Raw genomic sequence first — 20872 nt, forward strand, 5'->3', positions numbered from 1 at the left:
AGGATGACTTCCTGACTTTACCATTTTCCCTGAAACTGCAGCCCTTCATATTCCGATCTGGCCGCCTCATCAGGCTTATCTACGGTTTGCACTGCAGGACTGTCACTACCAGTTCCAGGCCCTGCCATTTGGTCTCTCCATGGCACCGACGGTGTTCACCAAGGTGATGGCAGAGATGATGTTTCTACTACGCAAACAGGGAGTGAACATAATTCTGTACCTGGACGGGATCCTGATAAAAGCGCCGTCCAGGCAGAGGTTGCTGGACAGCATTGCTCTCTCAACCAAACTCCTCCAGGATCAGGGGTGGATTCTGAACCTTACGAAATCTCACCTAGAACCAACACGGAGGCTCCCATTCCTGGGAATGATACTGGACACAAAGTCACAAAAGGTGTTCCTTCCATTGGAAAAGACATTGGTAATCCAGTCGATGGTTCAGGATGTCCTGAAGCCAAACCAGGTGTCGGTGCATCTGTGCTTTCGCCTTCTGGGGAAAATGGTGGCCTCTTACGAGGCACTTCAATACGGAAGGTTTCACGCAAGACCCTTCCAGCTCGATCTGTTGGACAAATGGTCCAGATTGCATCTTCACATGCACCAGAGGATTTGTCTGTCGCCAAAGGCCAGGATCTCCTTTCTGTGGTGGCTACAGTCTTCTCACCTCGTCGCAGGACGGAGGTTTGGAATTCAGAACTGGATTCTGTTAACCACAGAGGCAAGCCTCACAGGTTGGGGAGCAATTTTACGATCAGCCGTGTCTTTTAGGGAGGCTGCACCAGGAACAGGCAATACAATTTTACGTGACAGCCTAGAGACTGATGCGTCCACTATCGGTGGATTTTCCCATTTTTTCCTATCCGCCAGAGGAAAAGGAAAAGATGAGAGCAACCTTTTAGGGATCTGAAACGTCTTATCAGGATTAACCTGTGGTTCTTCAAACGGTATTCAATTCCTTTGACACAGGAAAAGTAACTGAGGACTTTTTTTATATTAAAATAAGATACCTCACACTCCTCTGACAACTTATCAGGAATATGCAGAGCATCCTCTGATAGCCTCTATAAGAGCCCCTATTCCCTGTGACAGAGCTGCATCCCCCACTCTGAGTCCACCTCACCCTCCTCCATGTGTGACCTGTCAGCGTCAGAGTCATACTGCAGGATATGGGCCAGAGATCGCTTTTGCGGACAAATGGGATGGGGATTGAGACAGTGTTTTGGGGACTGAGTCTCTGTTCATAAACTCATCCACAGTCTGTTTTAAGTATTGCGTCTCTTTCTCATTGCGGGACAATTTTGTAGAAAGAGTGGAGATCATTCCTTTAAAAGAATTAACCCACTCCGGTTCAGCCCCGCTATTCTGTGAACCCTGAGTACCCAGTAGTGAGCCCCCTGGTGAAGAGGAACACTCTGCTGTACAAGAAACACACTCTTTGCCTGACATAATGTAAATGTGACAGCACACACACACACACACACACACACACACACACACACACACACACACAGAAAAAGGTTAAGCACAAGTAACCCACAAAGAGCTCTTCAGGGAGACACAGAGTTGTTTGGAGCCAGCCCCCACCGCGCCCTTACCGCTAATGCCAAGCTTAGCCGGGTCACAGACTAAGTATCTAGATAGGGGACATGGGGGCAGATGTATTAACCTGGAGAAGGCATAAGGAAGTGATAAACCAGTGATAAGTTCAAGGTGATAAACGCAACAGCCAGTCAGCTCCTAACTTGTCAATTTGCATATTGGAGCTGATTGGCTGGTGCGTTTATCACCGTGCACTTATCACTGGTTTATCACTTCCTTATGCCTTCTCCAGTTTAATACATCTGTCCATTAGTACACTTATAGTCGCTCCCCCCTGCTATGACCCCCTGGTACTGCTGAGGTAATCTGGAGTCACTCCGGAGGAGCTGCGCGTCCCTGTCAGTCAGCGTCTGTGTCCACTGCAGAGGGAAAATGGCGCTGGTGAGCTGCTGAGGTAATTTTTGTGCCTAAAATGGAGCAGAACCGTTTTAAGGCTGTGTTTGCCAGTTTGGGTACTGTGTACATTGTGCTGAGACGCAGTTGTGTATGGTGTCTGGAGACGCATTCCGCCCGTCTAGTAGCCGTGCGTCTCCGTACACTCGTGCCGCCATAATGGGCGGCGCACACTAACTGGGATGCTGGCTCAGCACTCACCACTCTTCATTCCTCTGGCTCTGTTAGGGGTGGCGGAGTGCTGTGGGAATGTACGCTCGCCGTGGTGGGGCTTGCGAATAGTTCCCTCAGGAGCTCAGTGTCCTGTCAGCGGGGTACGGGACCATGAATCCTGTAGGAGGTTGGGCCGTTCCCCTTCCCTAAGTCCCACGAAGCAGGCAGGCTGGTGCCACTCAGCCCTGCCTGAAAATAACAAACATAGAATTAATGTAGAGAACTCTTCAGGAGCTTCCTTGAGCGTGACCGGCTCCTCCGGGCACTTTATCTGAACTGAGTCTGGTGGGAGGGGCATGGAGGGAGGAGCCAGACCACACTATCAAATTCTTAAAGTGCCCATGGCTCCAAGTGGACCCGTCTATACCATGGTACTAAATAGACCCCAGTATTCTCTAGGACGTAAGAGAAATATAGTTTCAAAACATTTTGGCTCCCTCATTATTTATATTTGGTGACATCTCCCCTGGAATGCTTAGTAAGGTTGGAGGACACTCAGTGAAGGACCTTGGACCACTCCTCCATGCAGAACATTTCCAGGACCTTGATAGTCTTGGGTCACCGCTTGTGGACTGCCCTGTTTAGTGCATAGCAAAGGTTATCAATTGAGTTCAAATCTGGATACGGAAAGGCTCATTGTAACACTTTTATTTTGTGCTCCCACAACCATTTCAGATGGATATTGAGGTGAGTTTGAGGTCCAGCAATGGCCATGTTCTGATTTTAGCCAAAAATCTCTTGCTATAGAGTAGGATTCATTATAGCACTGATTGTCACAAGGGCCACCAGCAGTAGAACAGCCCCAAAGCATCAATGATCCGCCTTCATATCTGACATTCTGGTAGTCTTTGAAGTCCATTTGTAACTCCAAATGTGACAATGGTGTGCATGGCCAAAAAATTAGGTTTCTGTCTCAGTTTGAGGATCCGGGGTCTTACTTTAGGCGCCGAGTCCCAGGGTCTCCCTGTTCGGGTCATGGCTGTGCTGAGGCGGCGAGTGACCGGTTCCCACTCGTGGTGAGTGGTTGCAGTGTGTCTGGCAGAGTCAGCTGGTGTGAGCACTGAAGCTCAGGAATCGGGGAGTCAGCAGGGAACGGGAGCGCTTCTTTGTGTGTCTGCTGTTATAGGAGCCGCCATGTTGGAAACCAATGCATGCAGTTTAACCAATTGCAGTGCTCTCTGTGGTTTCTCAGCCAATCCCAGTCTGCTTTCCCTTTTAAAAGGGATTGGATTTGAATCCAACACTGCCAGTGTTTTATGTTACTCTTTTTAGAAGGTGCTCTAGCTCTGTGCTCCTGCAAATGTCCTTGTTGCTTGGTGCTATGAGTCCATGGAAATCTCCTGCTTCGCTCTTCAGCATAATACTCCGCTATCCTCTGCACTCTGGTTCTGAGTTCGGTACCGGCACCGCCTCCTGCCGCTGCCAGCTCGCCAGGTTTTAGCTGTGGGTTATCCGGAGCTGTTGGTGATTCCTTCGGTTCTCTGCTCTGTTACCAAGTATCCAGAGTTCAAAGTCCAAGTCTTTCAGTCACATTGTCAGTTAATGTCTACCTAACACAGTTACTGACGTTCCCAGTCTTCGTAGTCACAGGTAGTGATCCTTCCTGTCCTGGGAGTCCATGAAAAGAAACTAGTGCCCTCATTCCAAGTTGATCGCTCGCTAGCTGCTTTTAGCAGCAGTGCAAACGCTAAGCCACCACTCTCTGGGAGTGTATCTTAGCTTAGCAGAAGTGCGAACGAAAGGATAGCAGGACGGCGGCAAACATGTTTCTTGCAGTTTCTGAGTAGCTCCAGACCTACTGCTAGATTGCGATCACTGCAGACTGTTTAGTTCCTGTTTTGACGTCACAAACATGCCCTGCGTTCGGCCAGCCACTCCCCCGTTTTCCCAGGCACGCCTGAGGTTTTTATCTGACACGTCTGCGTTTTTCGGCAGACTCCCGGAAAACGGTCAGTTACCTCCCAGAAACGGCCCATTCCTGTGAATCACTCACAGATCAGCAGTGCAACTGAAAAGCGTCGCTAGACCTTGTGTGAAACTGCATAGGCTTTTGTGAAAGTACTTCGTGCGTGCACAGTGAGCACCATATGCATGCGCAGAAGTGCCAATTTTTTTGCCTGATAGCTGCGCTGCGAACAACGGCTGCTAGCGATCAACTCAGAATGACCCCCTATATCTGGCCTCCATGCCTTGTGCCTTCAGTGGTCTCTGACACTTCAGCACAAGTCCATTTATTGGAAACCTCTTTACAGCCTGACCTGACACTCATCTTATCACGGGTAGCTACAATGACATTTTGCTTGTTCAGGGGCTACATTCATCACGCCTGGTGATCAATATCCCCCGGAATTCCTGAATGCACTTCTCCATTTCTGCTTCAAACCTGGGGCTGGTAGATGCCGCCAAGCCAATGTGAGCAGGATGGGGCGGGTATTTGTGCAGTTCTTGGAGCCAGCGTCTTTCTGCCCCTGGTCTCTCTCTCCCTCTTCCTCAGGACCCTCTCTCTCTGCCCCTGGTCTCCCTCTCCCTCTTCCTCAGGAGCCTCTTTCTCTGCCCGTGGTCACTCTCTCCCCCTCAGGACCCTCTCTATGCCCCTGGTTTCTCTCTCCCTCTTCCAAAGAACCCTCTCTCTCTGCCCCTGGTCTCCCTCTTCCTCAGGACCCTCTCTCTCTGCCCCTGGTCTCTCTCTCTCCCTCTACCTCAGGACCCTCTCTCTCTGCCCCTGGTCTCTCTCTCTCTCTTCCTCAGGACCCTCTCTCTCTGCCCCTGGTCTCCCTCTTCCTCAGGACCCTCTCTCTCTGCCCCTGGTCTCTCTCTCTCCCTCTACCTCAGGACCCTCTCTCTCTGCCCCTGGTCTCCCTCTCCCTCTTCCTCAGGAGCCTCTTTCTCTGCCTGTGGTCACTCTCTCCTCCTCAGGACCCTCTCTATGCCCCTGGTATCTCTCTCCCTCTTCCTCAGGACCCTCTCTCTCTGCCCCTGGTCTCTCTCTCCCTCTTCCTCAGGAGCCTCTCTCTCTGCCCCTGGTCTCTCTCTGCCCCTCAGGACCCTCTCTCTCTGCCCCTGGTATCTCTCTCCCTCAGGATTCTGTTTCTTTGCCCCTGGTCTCTCTCTCCCTCTTCTCCCTCTTCCTCAGGACCCTATCTCTCTACCCCTGGTTTCTCTCTCCCTCTTCCAAAGAACCCTCTCTCTCTGCCCCTGGTGTCCCTCTCTCCCTCTACCTCAGGACTCTCTCTCTCTGCCCCTGGTCTCTCTCTCACTCTTCCTCAGGACCCTCTCTCTCTGCTCCTGGTCTCTCTCTCTCCCTCTTTCTCAGCACCCTCTCTCTGCCACTGGTCTCTCTCTCCCTCTTCCTCAGGACCCTCTCTCTCTGCCCCTGGTCTCTCTCTCTCCCTCTACCTCAGGACCCTCTCTCTCTGCCCCTGGTCTCTCTCTCCCTCTTCCTCAGGACCCTCTGACCCTCTCTCTCTGCCCCTGGTCTCTCTCTCTCCCTCAGGACCCTCTCTCTCTGCCCCTGGTCTCTCTCTCCCTCTTCCTCAGGACCCTCTCTCCCTGCCCCTGGTCTCTCTCTCACTCTTCCTCAGGACCCTCTCTCTCTGCTCCTGGTCTCTCTCTCTCCCTCTTTCTCAGGACCCTCTCTCTGCCACTGGTCTCTCTCTCCCTCTTCCTCAGGACCCTCTCTGTCTGCCCCTGGTCTTTCTCTCTGCCTTCTCCTTGTTTATCTCAGTTACTCACCATAAAAGTGAAACCACGACCCTCCCCAGTCGACCATGCCAATTTTCTGGGATACTTTTTTATGGGGAGGCGCCATTCTTCACCCGCCAAAGACCCTAGTTACACCTCGGCCTGCCAGCTCTCCACCATACTATATTGACTACTGTAACACTGAAGGTCTGCATGCTCAATGCAGCAGGTGAATTCACCTGCATTGAGTGTGCTGCAGGCACACTCTCCAGGATACAGAGAAGTTTTACCAAGACCACCAGCTACCATCTTTACCACACCATGGAATATCAGCAACCCTGACAAGTACACACGGCAGCCTAAATATTGCTGGCATGAGTATATTAAGGGCTGATGACTCCAGATGTCTGAGATACACCTGAGAGTATGGGGAGGAGACTGGTCAGAGCTCTGGGCTGGTAACACACAGTGACATGATGTAAGGGGAGAGCATGAGTATAATAGGGGCTGATGACTCCTGATGTCTGAGATACACCTGAGAGTATGGGGAGGAGACTGGTCAGATCTCTGGGCTGGTAACACACAGTGACATGATGTAAGGGGAGAGCATGCGTATAATAGGGGCTGATGACTCCTGATGTCTGAGATACACCTGAGAGTATGGGGAGGAGACTGGTCAGATCTCTGGGCTGGTAACACACAGTGACATGATGTAAGGGGAGAGCATGAGTATAATAGGGGCTGATGACTCCTGATGTCTGAGATACACCTGAGAGTATGGGGAGGAGACTGGTCAGATCTCTGGGCTGGTAACACACAGTGACATGATGTAAGGGGAGAGCATGAGTATAATAGGGGCCGATGACTCCTGATGTATGAGATACACCAGAGAGTGTGGGGAGGACTCTGGTCAGATCTCTGGGCTGATAACACACAGTGACATGATGTGAGGGGGAGACAGGAGTATAATAGGGGATGATGGCTCCTGATGTATGAGATACACCAGAGAGTGTGGGGAGGAGACTGGTCAGATCTCTGGGCTGGTAACACACAGTGACATGATGTGAGGGGGAGACAGGAGTATAATAGGGGATGATGGCTCCTGATGTATGAGATACACCAGAGAGTGAGGGGAGGAGACTGGTCATATCTCTGGGCTGGTAACACACAGTGACATGATGTGAGGGGGAGAGCAGGAGCATAATAGGGGCTGATGTCTCCTGATATATGAGATACACCAGAGAGTGTGGGGAGGAGACTGGTCAGATCTCTGGGCTGGTAACACACAGTGACATGATGTGTGGGTAAGAGCAGGAATATAATAGGGGCTGATGTCTCCTGATGTATGAGATACACCATAGAGTGTGGGGAGGAGACTGGTCAGATCTCTGGGCTGGTAACACATAGTGACATGATGTGAGGGGGGGAGAGCAGGAGTATAATAGAGGCTGATGGCTCCTGATGTATGAGATACACCAGAGAGTGTGGGGAGGAGACTAGTCAGATCTCTGGGCTGGTAACACAGTGACATGATGTGAGGGGACAGCAGGAGTATAATAGGGGCTGATGGCTTCTGATGTATGAGATACACCAGAGAGTGTGTGGAGGAGATGTATGAGATACACCTGAGAGTGTGGGGAGGAGACTGGTCAGATCTCTGGGCTGGTAACACACAGTGACATGATGTGAGGGGGGGAGAGCAGGAGTATAATAGGGGCTGATGTCTCCTGGTGTATGAGATACACCTTAGAGTGTGGGGAGGAGACTGGTGAGATCTCTGGGCTGGTAACACACAGTGACATGATGTGTGGGTAAGAGCAGGAGTATAATAGGGACTGATGTCTCTTGATTTATTAGATACACCTGAGAGTGTGGGGAGAAGACTGGTCAGATCTCTGGGCTGGTAACACACAGTGACATGATGTGTGGGTAAGAGCAGGAGTATAATAGGGACTAATGTCTCCTGATTTATGAGATACACCTGAGAGTGTGGGAAAGAGAGTGGTCAGATCTCTGGGCTGTTAACACAGTGACATGTGAGGGAGAGAGCAGTAGTATAATAGGAGCTGATGGCTCCTGATGTATGAGATACACCAGAGAGTGTGGGGAGGAGACTGGTCAGATCTCTGGGCTGGTAACACATAGTGACATGATGTGAGGGGGGGAGAGCAGGAGTATAATAGGGGCTGATGACTCCTGATGCATGAGATACACCAGAGTGTGGGGAGGAGACTGGTCAGATATCTGGGCTGGTAACACACAGTGACATGATGTGAGGGGGAGAGCAGGAGTATAATAGGGGCTGATGACTCCTAATGTATGAGATACATCAGAGAGTGCAGGGGGAGGGGGGGAGACTAGTCAGATCTCTGGGCTGGTAACACACAGTGACATGATGTGAGGGGAGAGCAGGAGTATAATAGGGGCTGATGGCTCCTGATGTATGAGATACACCAGAGAGTGTGGGGAGGAGACTGGTCAGATCTCTGGGCTGGTAACACACAGTGACATGATGTGAGGAAGAGAATAGAAGTCTAATAAGGAATGGTGGCTCTGGACTTCCTCACTGGACAGATACATTTTGCTAACTAGTATGTACTGACAGAGGAGGGTGTAGGATAAGATATTGCTGTAGTGACTGAGCAAGGAGAATATGTGACTCTTTTCTGTGATAAATGTTTATTACTCACCTGTGCTGATATCTGTAGGGATCTCCTCCTCCTTACACTGCTGATCACCCCTCACATACGTATCTTCTTCTCCCTCTATAACTTCTGCCTTTATATCTGTCACATACATCTCTTCTTCTCTGTCTATATTATTTATCTTCATATCAGTCACATACGTCTCTTCTCCCTCTTTATCTTTTGCCCTCATAACCGGCACATACGTCTCTTCTTCTCCCTCTGTATCTTCTGCCTTTATATCAGTCACATACGTCTCTTCTTCTCCCTCTGCATCTTCTGCCTTTATATCAGTCACATACGTCTCTTCTTCTCCCTCTATATCTTCTGCCTTAATATCAGCCATATCTTCAACCTAAAAGAACAATAAAATAATAAAGTCTGAATTTATTAGGAGAAAACAGTATAATATCCGGGTATAAGACACACACAGCTTCTCTACAGATCACACAGTGACAGTCACATTGGTATATTGATGAGACCCAGGACCAGCGAGAGGGGGGTCAAAGGGGACACCTACAACTTGGATAAGAAGGGCCCCAAGGATGTGTCACTTGGTCCCCGGCGGGGATGTGAGTCATATTGTCCAAATAGGACAGCAAGCTGTAGACAGTGTGGGCACAGCCTCAGAGTGACAGGAGCCTCTCACAAGCAGTATGTCAGGACATGCGGCCAGCACTGGCGTCCTATACACTTACCCGTAATGCTGCGGGTCCAGCAGGGTATTCATTGGGTACTGTGAAATGGGGCTCTGGCATCTTGCCGCGATTCCCTGCAGGGTACCCAGGGACCCGCTATCTCCTGCATGGGGCCACTATCTTTACTTTGGTCACATGACAGCAGGGCCCAATGGGAGACCACACTCACTGTCACTTCCTGCTATTTCCTGCTCAGGTATAAACAAATGCCCTTTGCAAACACACAGGGCCTGTGCAGCTAGTTACATTGGGTATGACAAGTGACCCTGTATTGTATTTCCTGTGCAGCTATATCAGGTCCAGCTTAACCCTTCAGCCGGTTACCAATTCGGTCTAGCTTAACCCTTCAGCTGGTAACCAGTCCGTTCCAGTTTTAACCCTTCAACCGGTAACCAGTCAAGTCCAGCATTAACCCATCAGCTGGTAACCAGTCCGGTCCAGCTTTATTCTTCAGCTGGTAACCAGTGCTGTCCAGATTTGTTCTTCAGCGGGTAACCAGTCCAGTCCAGCTTTATTCTTCAGCCAGTAACCAGTCCGGTCCAGCTTTATTCTTCAGCTGGTAGCCAGTCTGGTCCAGCTTTATTCTTCAGCTGGTAACCAGTCCAGCCCAGCTTTATTCATCAGCCGGTAACCAGTCCGATCCAGCTTTATTCTTCAGCCGATAACTAGTCCGGTCCAGCTTTATTCTTTAGCCGGTAACCAGTCAGGTCCAGATTTATTCTTCAGCCGGTAACCAGTCGGGTCCAGGTTTATTCTTCACCCGGTAACCAGTCAGGTCCAGCTCTATTCTTCAGCCGGTAACAAGTCTAGTCCAGCCTTATTCTTCAGCTGGTAACCTGTACGTTATAGGACCACTCAGTGATATACTTCGAGCAATTCTTTGGCAGTTCTCACTGCTACCCAAATCCCATGCAAAAGAGTTATATTCAGCCTCCTCGTTTCCAGCCACAGCCACAAGTTAAAGCCATCGGATTCCAGTCATCACCTGAAGCAGATAACACTGTAACTAAAACCGTGATACAGGAACTTCTGCGTCCAGCTCTGTTGCAGGCAGTTACATAACATAGCAGCAGCTCTACTGGCCAGGATTCCCACGCCATGCGCCGGCCTTTTCAGGTGGGGTGTGAGGTCCACATGGTACCTGCTGTGCGGTGCTCAGGTCTGGACACTGGGTAGTGTAGCATAGGGGTAAGAGTGGACTGGTGAGCGGATACAGGGCGTTGGGATGAGGTGAGGGAGCAGGGAATGCAGCATGGAGTCATTGGGGACACAGACTGCGGTGTGTGTGGGGGTGGGAGGACAAATATACATATATATATGTGTGTGTGTGTGTGTGTATATATATATATATATATATATATATACACAAAATAGTTTCTTATATAGTGCAGAAATTCCATTGTGCTTTAATATATATATTGTGGCAGCCCAGTCCAGATGCCACCCCGGGTATTTGAAGGACAGGGCACAACAGTTCTGGTGCCCAAGGCTAAGGTGACCTGGGTTTAGGGCTGGACCAAGTGGAAGCCCAGGGAGGTGTTGGGATACAGGAAGTTGTCTCTTTAATGTTGTGTCAAAGATTATCTGGCAGTTGGAAATTATAGTATTGTATTGCTGTTGATCCTCAGAAATACCCGGCAATTTCATACATGAGATCCCATCCATGCAGGTCCGGTCCAGGTATTGGAGCAAGCGCTCCCAGCAATCAGGCACACCTGTGCCACACTTTTATACACCTCGTTAGGGCGAGGGCTCAAGGCTCCTGATACCAACAAGTGGCCAGGCGATAGAGGGCGGGCCAGTGGGTTAGAGACAGGGAGCATGAGAGTGTGTACATGCTGTTAGTGAACTGGGGCCTAATTAAGGTACCCATTGAAACTTGCTGTGAATTAGTCTGTTTACTATGCTGTGGAAATAAACGGTCTGCATTTCTTCCATACAACTGTGTCAGCGTCTTGTCTGGTGGAAGGTCGCTTGTTACAAAGTGACGCCCGAACAGGGACCCTCTGTTGGATGCACCAAGTGCAGCGGGAACCCAGTGGCCTCAGGAGCCGCCGGAGCCGAGACAATCTCCACAGACTATGCAAACTTCCTCTAGTCAGGTTAGTAACCAACCAGGGTGTGTGTGTCAATTAGTTAAAAAAAAAAGGGTGGGTTCCCTTTCTGTTTTTTTGTTGTTGAATTGTAGTTTGGTGGTATATGTTAAGTGACGCAAGATTCATATATCATGCATCTGTCCCGTCTACCATGGAGGAGTTGTTAAGGGCTCTAACTAATGTGGCTGCGGGGCAACAGAGAGTTATCACAGGAGAAGCAGGCTGCACCGCAGAGAGTTATCACAGGAAAAGCAGACGGCACCGCAGAGAGTTATCACAGGAAAAGCAGACGGCACCGCAGAGAGTTATCTCAAAAGAAGGAGGATGCACCGCAGAGAGTTATCACAGGAGAAGCAGGCTGCACCGCAGAGAGGCATCACAGGAGAAGCAGACTGCACCGCAGAGTTATCACAGGAGAAGCAGGCTGCACCGCAGAGAGTTATCACAGGAGAAGCAGGCTGCACCGCAGAGAGTTATCACAGGAGAGGCATGCTGCACCGCATATAGTTATCACAGGAGAGGCAGGCTGCACCACGGAGAGTTATCCCAGGAGAAGCAGGCTCTACCGCAGAGTTAACACAGGAGAAGCAGCCTGCACCGCAGAGAGTTATCACAGGAGAAGCAGGCTGCACCGCAGAGAGGCATCACAGGAGAAGCAGACTGCACCGCAGAGAGTTATCACAGGAGAAGCAGGCTGCACCGCAGAGAGTTATTACAGGAGAGGCAGGCTGCACCGCAGAGAGTTATCACAGGAGAGGCAGGCTGCACCACGGAGAGTTAACACAGGAGAAGCAGATTGCACCGCAGAGAGTTATCCCAGGAGAAGCAGGCTCTACCGCAGAGTTATCACAGGAGAAGCAGGCTGCACCGCAGAGAGGCATCACAGGAGAAGCAGACTGCACCGCAGAGTTATCACAGGAGAAGCAGGCTGCACCGCAGAGAGTTATCACAGGAGAAGCAGGCTGCACCGCAGAGAGTTATCACAGGAGAGGCAGGCTGCACCGCATAGAGTTATCACAGGAGAGGCAGGCTGCACCACGGAGAGTTAACACAGGAGAAGCAGACTGCACCGCAGAGAGTTATCCCAGGAGAAGCAGGCTCTACCGCAGAGTTAACACAGGAGAAGCAGACTGCACCGCAGAGAGTTATCACAGGAGAAGCAGGCTGCAACGCAGAGAGGCATCACAGGAGAAGCAGACTGCACCGCAGAGAGTTATCACAGGAGAAGCAGGCTGCACCGCAGAGAGTTATTACAGGAGTAGCAGGCTGCACCGCAGAGAGTTATCACAAGAGAGGCAGGCTGCACCACGGACAGTTAACACAGGAGAAGCAGACTGCACCGCAGAGAGTTATCCCAGGAGAAGCAGGCTCTACCGCAGAGTTAACACAGGAGAAGCAGACTACACCGCAGAGAGTTATCACAGGAGAAGCAGGCTGCACCGCAGAGTTAACACAGGAGAAGCAGGCTGCACCGCAGAGAGTTATCACAGGAGAAGCAGACTGCACCGCAGAGAGTTATCACAGGAGTAGCAGGCTGCACCACAGAGAGTTATCACAGGAGAAGCAGTCTGCACCGCAGAGAGGCATCATAGGAGAAGCAGGCTGCACTGCAGAGAGTTATCACAGGAGAAGCAGGCTGCACTGCAGAGAGTTATCACAGGAGAAGCAGACTGCACCGCAGAGAGTTATCACAGGAGAAGCAGGCTGCACCTCAGAGAGTTTTCACAGAAGCAGGCTGCACCGCAGAGAGTTATCACAGGAGAAGCAGACTGCACCGCAGAGAGTTATCACAGGAGAAGCAGGCTGCACCTCAGAGAGTTATCACAGGAGAAGCAGGCTGCACCGCAGAGAGTTATCACAGGAGAAGCAGGCTGCACCGCAGAGAGTTATCACAGGAGAAGCAGACTGCACCACAGAGAGTTATCACAGGAGAAGCAGGCTGCACCGCAGAGAGTTATCACAGGAGAAGCATGCTGCACCGCAGAGAGTTATCACAGGAGAAGCAGGCTGCACCGCAGAGAGTTATCACAGGAGAAGCAGGCTGCACCGCAGAGAGTTATCACAGGAAAAACAGACGGCACCGCAGAGAGTTATCTCAAAAGAAGGAGGATGCACCGCAGAGAATTATCACAGGAGAAGCAGGCTGCACCGCAGAGAGGCATCACAGGAGAAGCAGACTGCACCGCAGAGAGTTATCACAGGAGAAGCAGGCTGCATCGCAGAGAGTTATCACAGGAAAAACAGACGGCACCGCAGAGAGTTATCTCAAAAGAAGGAGGCTGCACCGCAGAGAGTTATCACAGGAGAGGCAGGCTGCACCGCAGAGAGTTATCACAGGAGAGGCAGGCTGCACCACGGACAGTTAACACAGGAGAAGCAGACTGCACCGCAGAGAGTTTTCCCAGGAGAAGCAGGCTCTACCGCAGAGTTAACACAGGAGAAGCAGACTACACCGCAGAGAGTTATCACAGGAGAAGCAGGCTGCACCGCAGAGTTAACACAGGAGAAGCAGGCTGCACCGCAGAGAGTTATCACAGGAGAAGCAGACTGCACCGCAGAGAGTTATCACAGGAGTAGCAGGCTGCACCACAGAGAGTTATCACAGGAGAAGCAGTCTGCACCGCAGAGAGGCATCATAGGAGAAGCAGGCTGCACTGCAGAGAGTTATCACAGGAGAAGCAGGCTGCACTGCAGAGAGTTATCACAGGAGAAGCAGACTGCACCGCAGAGAGTTATCACAGGAGAAGCAGACTGCACCTCAGAGAGTTTTCACAGAAGCAGGCTGCACCGCAGAGAGTTATCACAGGAGAAGCAGACTGCACCGCAGAGAGTTATCACAGGAGAAGCAGGCTGCACCTCAGAGAGTTATCACAGGAGAAGCAGGCTGCACCGCAGAGAGTTATCACAGGAGAAGCAGGCTGCACCGCAGAGAGTTATCACAGGAGAAGCAGACTGCACCACAGAGAGTTATCACAGGAGAAGCAGGCTGCACCGCAGAGAGTAATCACAGGAGAAGCAGGCTGCACCGCAGAGAGTTATCACAGGAGAAGCAGGCTGCACCGCAGAGAGTTATCACAGGAAAAACAGACGGCACCGCAGAGAGTTATCTCAAAAGAAGGAGGATGCACCGCAGAGAGTTATCACAGGAGAAGCAGGCTGCACCGCAGAGAGGCATCACAGGAGAAGCAGACTGCACCGCAGAGAGTTATCACAGGAGAAGCAGGCTGCACCGCAGAGAGTTATCACAGGAAAAACAGACGGCACCGCAGAGAGTTATCTCAAAAGAAGGAGGCTGCACCGCAGAGAGTTATCACAGGAGAGGCAGGCTGCACCGCAGAGAGTTATCACAGGAGAGGCAGGCTGCACCACGGACAGTTAACACAGGAGAAGCAGACTGCACCGCAGAGAGTTATCCCAGGAGAAGCAGGCTCTACCGCAGAGTTAACACAGGAGAAGCAGACTACACCGCAGAGAGTTATCACAGGAGAAGCAGGCTGCACCGCAGAGTTAACACAGGAGAAGCAGGCTGCACCGCAGAGAGTTATCACAGGAGAAGCAGACTGCACCGCAGAGAGTTATCACAGGAGAAGCAGGCTGCACCGCAGAGAGTTATCACAGGAGAAGCAGACTGCACCGCAGAGAGTTATCACAGGAGAAGCAGACTGCACCACAGAGAGTTATCACAGGAGAAGCAGGCTGCACCGCAGAGAGTTATCACAGGAGAAGCATGCTGCACCGCAGAGAGTTATCACAGGAGAAGCAGGCTGCACCGCAGAGAGTTATCACAGGAGAAGCAGGCTGCACTGCAGAGAGTTATCACAGGAGAAGCAGACTGCACCGCAGAGAGTTATCACAGGAGAAGCAGACTGCACCACAGAGAGTTATCACAGGAGAAGCAGGCTGCACCGCAGAGAGTTATCACAGGAGAAGCATGCTGCACCGCAGAGAGTTATCACAGGAGAAGCAGGCTGCACCGCAGAGAGTTATCACAGGAGAAGCAGGCTGCACCGCAGAGAGTTATCACAGGAAAAACAGACGGCACCGCAGAGAGTTATCTCAAAAGAAGGAGGCTGCACCGCAGAGAGTTATCACAGGAGAAGCAGGCTGCACCGCAGAGAGTTATCTCAAAAGAAGGAGGATGCACCGCAGAGAGTTATCACAGGAGAAGCAGGCTGCACCGCAGAGAGTTATCACAGGAGAAACAGACTGCACCGCAGAGAGTTATCACAGGAGTAGCAGGCTGCACCACAGAGAGTTATCACAGGAGAAGCAGTCTGCACCGCAGAGAGGCATCATAGGAGAAGCAGGCTGCACTGCAGAGAGTTATCACAGGAGAAGCAGACGGCACCGCAGAGAGTTATCACAGGAGAGGCAGGCTGCACCGCAGAGAGTTATCACAGGAGAAGCAGACTGCACCGCAGAGAGTTATCACAGGAGAAGCAGGCTGCACCGCAGAGAGTTATCACAGGAGAAGCAGGCTGCACCGCAGAGAGTTATCATAGGAGAAGCAGGCTGCACCGCAGAGAGTTATCACAGGAGAAGCAGGCTGCACCGCAGAGAGTTATCACAGGAGAAGCAGGCTGCACCGCAGAGAGTTATCACAGGAGAAGCAGGCTGCACCGCAGAGAGTTATCACAGGAGAAGCAGGCTGCACCGCAGAGAGTTATCACAGGAGAAGCAGGCTGCACCGCAGAGAGTTATCACAGGAGAAGCAGACTGCACCACAGAGAGTTATCACAGGAGAAGCAGGCTGCACCGCAGAGAGTTATCACAGGAGAAGCAGGCTGCACCGCAGAGAGTTATCACAGGAGAAGCAGGCTGCACCGCAGAGAGTTATCACAGGAGAAGCAGACTGCACCGCAGAGAGTTATCACAGGAGAAGCAGGCTGCACCGCAGAGAGTTATCACAGGAAAAACAGACGGCACCGCAGAGAGTTATCTCAAAAGAAGGAGGATGCACCGCAGAGAGTTATCACAGGAGAAGCAGGCTGCACCGCAGAGAGTTATCACAGGAGAAGCAGGCTGCACCGCAGAGAGTTATCACAGGAGAAGCAGGCTGCACCGCAGAGAGTTATCACAGGAAAAGCAGACGGCACCGCAGAGAGTTATCTCAGGAGAGGCAGACTGCACCGCAGAGAGTTATCACAGGAGAAACAGGCTGCACCGCAGAGAGTTATCACAGGAGAGGCAGACTGCACTGCAAAGAGTTAACACAGGCGAAGCAGGCTGCACCGCAGAGAGTTAACAAAGGAGAGGCAGGCTGCACCGCAGAGTATGGACACAGGGGAGTCAGGCTATACTCCAGAGTGTAACACAGGAGAGTCTCTGGTGAAGCTGTAGACTGGAAGACAATTGAAGCACTGACAATTTCCTGGGTGCTGGGACAGGATATTTATACCCACTGGTGAGCAGGCATTGGCTGACCACTTGACACAGACAACAGCAGCCCTGCGGATTGGTAGGAAGACTGACGTGACTCCATCCAACATGGCTGCGCCCATTGACAGAGTTTGAAGGAGAAGAAAACCATGTGCCAAACAACAATGGCGGCGGAGGCCACGGCAATAGAGAACTCCACGATACACGCACAGCGGCCACAGGAATGACAATCCAGCCACGGTTCACAGAGGACGCCACACCAGTCTCCATGCGGAAGTATCTCGGGCACAGCGGTGATGGCCGCGACGGTCTGAGAGCGCTACACCAAGTCAGGTGACAACACTTAAGAAGGCCGCTGAGCCGGCACTACAGGTAGCATAAAAATTAAATGTAATCAAAACATAGTTATGACCCGGGCCTGGCACGCTGAGCCAATCTTAGGAGACACCTAACTGGTAGAAAAGGGCGACCAGACACCCGGATCGTGACATGTCCCATCTGCCAGCGTACCGCACCAAAGCCCCAGTACAGAGCTCCCCTCATCCCTCTTCCGGTAAATTCCATTCCCTTTGAAAGGATTGGGATGGATATTGTGGTGCCAGTAGAAAAATCAGTAAGGGGACATCAGTATATCTTAGTCCTCCTTGATTATGCCACACAATACCCTGAAGCCATCCCTCTAAGAAATATGAAGACAGCAACCATTGCCAAAGAATTATTGCTGATCTTCTTCCGCCTGGGCATACCCAAGGAGGCCCTCACTGACCAGGGGACCCCCTTTATGTCCCGGCTGATGAGCGACTTATATCGGCTGCTGGGGGTTAAGAAGATTTGCACCTCAGTGCATCATCCCCAGACTGATGGCTTGCTGGATTGTTTTAACCGCACACTCAAGCAGATGCTCAGGAGGGCAGTCGCCCAGGGCAAAAGGGATTGGGACTAGCTCCTACCTTTTCTGATGTTTGCCATCCGAGAGGTTCCCCAGTCCACTACGGGCTTCAGCCCCTTTGAGCTTTTATACGGCAGAGGGATGGGAACAACAGACATCCCCAGAGCCAAATGTAGTACAGTTCATTCACCAGCTCTACGGGCGGTTCCAGCAGATAGCATCGTTGGTCAGGGATCATATGACTCAGGCCCAGTCTAGATAGAAACGTCATTATGATGTCCCAGCTGAGAAACGGAGTTTGAACCCTGGAGACAAGGTCTTGGTCCTGGTACCGACAGTGGAGGGCAAGCTTTATGCCCATTGGCAAGGGCCATATACAGTGCTTAAGGCATTGGGACCAGTGACTTATCATGTGAGCCAACCGGAATAGCAAAAGCTTACACAGACATATCATATATATCTACTGAAGCCTTGGAAGGAAAGCTCAGAGACAGAAACTGCAAGAGTGGCCAAGATCTTGGCATGCGCAGTCCCAATTGACAGATTTCTCGATGAGGTCAAGATGCGTCAAGCTCAAAACATGGTCAGGAGAAATTTAGATGTCTTTTCAGTGATTCTAGGGAGGACTAAGATCATTGAGCATAATATTGTTACTGCTCCGGGGGTAGTGGTCAATCTGCGGTCAAACCGGATACCCGAGGCAAAGAGGAACGCAGTACGCAAGGAAGTGGAGGAAATGTTATGCCTGGTGGTTATTGAAAAGTCAACCAACGGGTGGAAACCACATAGCGCTGGTTACCAAGCCGCCCAGATTACTGCGGTTCTGCAACGACTTCTGCAGGTTGAACCAAGTATCTAAATTTGATGCCTACCTCATGCCATGCGTTGATGAGATGATAGAGTAACTGGCCCAAAGCCAATATTTGACCACTCTTGACCTTACTAAAGGCTATTGGCAGATTCAAAACAACAGAAACTGAAATCAAGCGCTCTGTCACTCTAATCAATATGCTGCCAGTAACATAGGGCTACTCACCCCTATTAGATTAAAAATCAAATAAGAAACAAAGGAACTGGTGTTACAGCGCATATACATTAGAACTAAAAAATTTTTTGTATTAAAACACATATAAACATGTATATAATATGCAATTTGTACCACCGGCAGGTCAACGTACTAATTCAAAAACAGACTAGATACAATATGTAATGTGACATATTACTCTGTGTCCACTTGTAATTTTTGGCAGCACATGCTGTGATAGCTAAAATGTAACTTTTCCGATGTTTACTGAAACTTAATAGCACACAGAGTTCTCCTTTGTATAACTATAGAACAGTCACTTTTGGGAAAAGAAGAACTTTTTCTTCACAATAAATGTGAGCTTAGGAGCTGTTTAACTGTCCCAATTAGGTAGCCAAAGTCCGTTAATAAAGTGAAACTGTGCTTCCTCTAAAAGCGTGTCTGGACAGACAATTTAACAGTAACGATCTCACCACTCCTGCTTGTGGATTCTTTCACCAAGAATGTCCTCCCCGGCTGCTGGTGCTTTAACCTTTATCATGCAGTCATCTCTGTGGGATCATGAACAGAAGTGAAGGATCCGTGGAGCGTTATAGCTGGTTATCGAGATCTCCGGATACAGTGGTGCAAACAGCAATGAAATGAGTAAATGACGCGTTTCCCCGCCTCCCTCCGGGTTCAGCGGCTTCATCAGAATTAATTGAAATGCCTCCCTTCACTCTATTTAAGCTTGGCGCTTAATTATCGGACTCTCGTCATGCTGCCATCTCAGTCTCCTGGGCGCTTCAAGCCTCGTTTTGGCTATGGAGCGCATACCGGCTTTGAGGCGCATAACGGCTTCAGACCATCTCGTAATTTCAGAATCTCGTAAGGTACCTGAATGTGTATAAATGGACTTCAGGGTAACCTCCTGCTTGCGGTCAGCCGTATCTTGGGATGGCAGCGCTACCTTTTTGGATAAGCGTGTCAATGCTTTGTCCACCCTAGGGGAGGATTCCAACTGTATCTTGTCCGTTGGCGGGAAAGGATACGCCATAAGAATCCTTTTGGGAATCTGCAGTTTTTTGTCTGGAGATTCCCAAGCTCTTTCACATAATTCGTTCAACTCATGTGAGGGGGGAAAGGTTACCTCAGGCTTCTTTCCCTTATACATGTGTACCCTCGTGTCAGGGTCAAGGGGTTCCTCTGTGATGTGCAAAACATCTTTTATTGCAATAATCATATATCGAATACATTTAGCAATTTTGGCTGTAACTTTGCATCATCGTAGTCGACACTGGAGTCAGAATATGTGTCAACTATTTGGGATAGTGGGCGATTTTGAGACCCTGAAGGTCCCTGCGACATAGGGACAGGCATGGGTTGACTCCCTGACTGTTCCCTAGCTTCAGCTGTGTCTAATCTTTTGTGCAATAATTTACATTAGCACTTAAAACATTCCACATATCCATCCAGTCAGGTATCGGCATTGTCGACGGAGACACCACATTTATTTGCTCCCGCTCCTCTGTAGGAGAGCCTTCTACCTCAGACATGTCGACACACGCGTACCAACACACCATACACTCAGGGAATCCTCTTATCTGAAGACAGTTCCCCCACAAGGCCCTTTAGAGAGACAGAGAGTGAGTATGCCAGCACACACCCCAGCGCTATATGACCCAGGAAAAAAACACAATCATTTTATGTTAACCCAGTAGTGCTGTATTCACACATATATATATATATGCGCCTAATTATGTGCCCGCACTCTTCTTTAAAACCCTCTTTCTACCGTGGTATAAGCAGGGGAGAGTCCGGGGAGCTTCCTCTCAGCTGTGCTGTGGAGAAAATGGCTCTGGTGAGTGCTGAGGGAGAAGCACCGCCCCCTCGGCGGCAGGCTTCTGTCCCGCTCAAATACAGTAAAAATTGGCATATATATATATATATATATATATATACAGTGCCCAGCTGTATATATATTTCTTTTTGCCAAAGAGAGGTTTATATGCTGCCCAGGGCACCCCCCCTGTGCCCTGCACCCTTACAGTGACTGCCGTGTGTGAGGTGTATGGGAGCAATGGCGCACAGCTTTACTGCTGTGCGTTACCTCAGTGAAGATCATGAAGTCTTCTGCCGCCTCTGAAGTCTTCTTTTCTTCTCATACTCACCCGGCTTCTATCTTCCGGCTCTGTGAGGGGGACGGCGGCGCGGCTCCGGGACGAACTCCAGGGTGA

At 50.5% G+C, this 20872-nt stretch overlaps 1 protein-coding gene across 1 annotated transcript in view; it reads right to left on the reverse strand.

Annotated features, from left to right (window-relative positions):
- The window catches only part of LOC135056932 (uncharacterized), a 227017-nt gene that overhangs the window by 180434 nt on the left and 25711 nt on the right, over positions 1 to 20872 (reverse strand). The window contains exon 6 of the mRNA XM_063962712.1: positions 8577 to 8925. Within this exon, the coding sequence (XP_063818782.1) occupies positions 8577 to 8925 (349 nt within the window). The remainder of the gene's footprint in view (positions 1 to 8576; positions 8926 to 20872) is intronic.

Source organism: Pseudophryne corroboree, chromosome 3, assembly GCF_028390025.1.
Source record: "Pseudophryne corroboree isolate aPseCor3 chromosome 3, aPseCor3.hap2, whole genome shotgun sequence".
Taxonomy (NCBI): Eukaryota; Metazoa; Chordata; class Amphibia; order Anura; family Myobatrachidae; genus Pseudophryne; species Pseudophryne corroboree.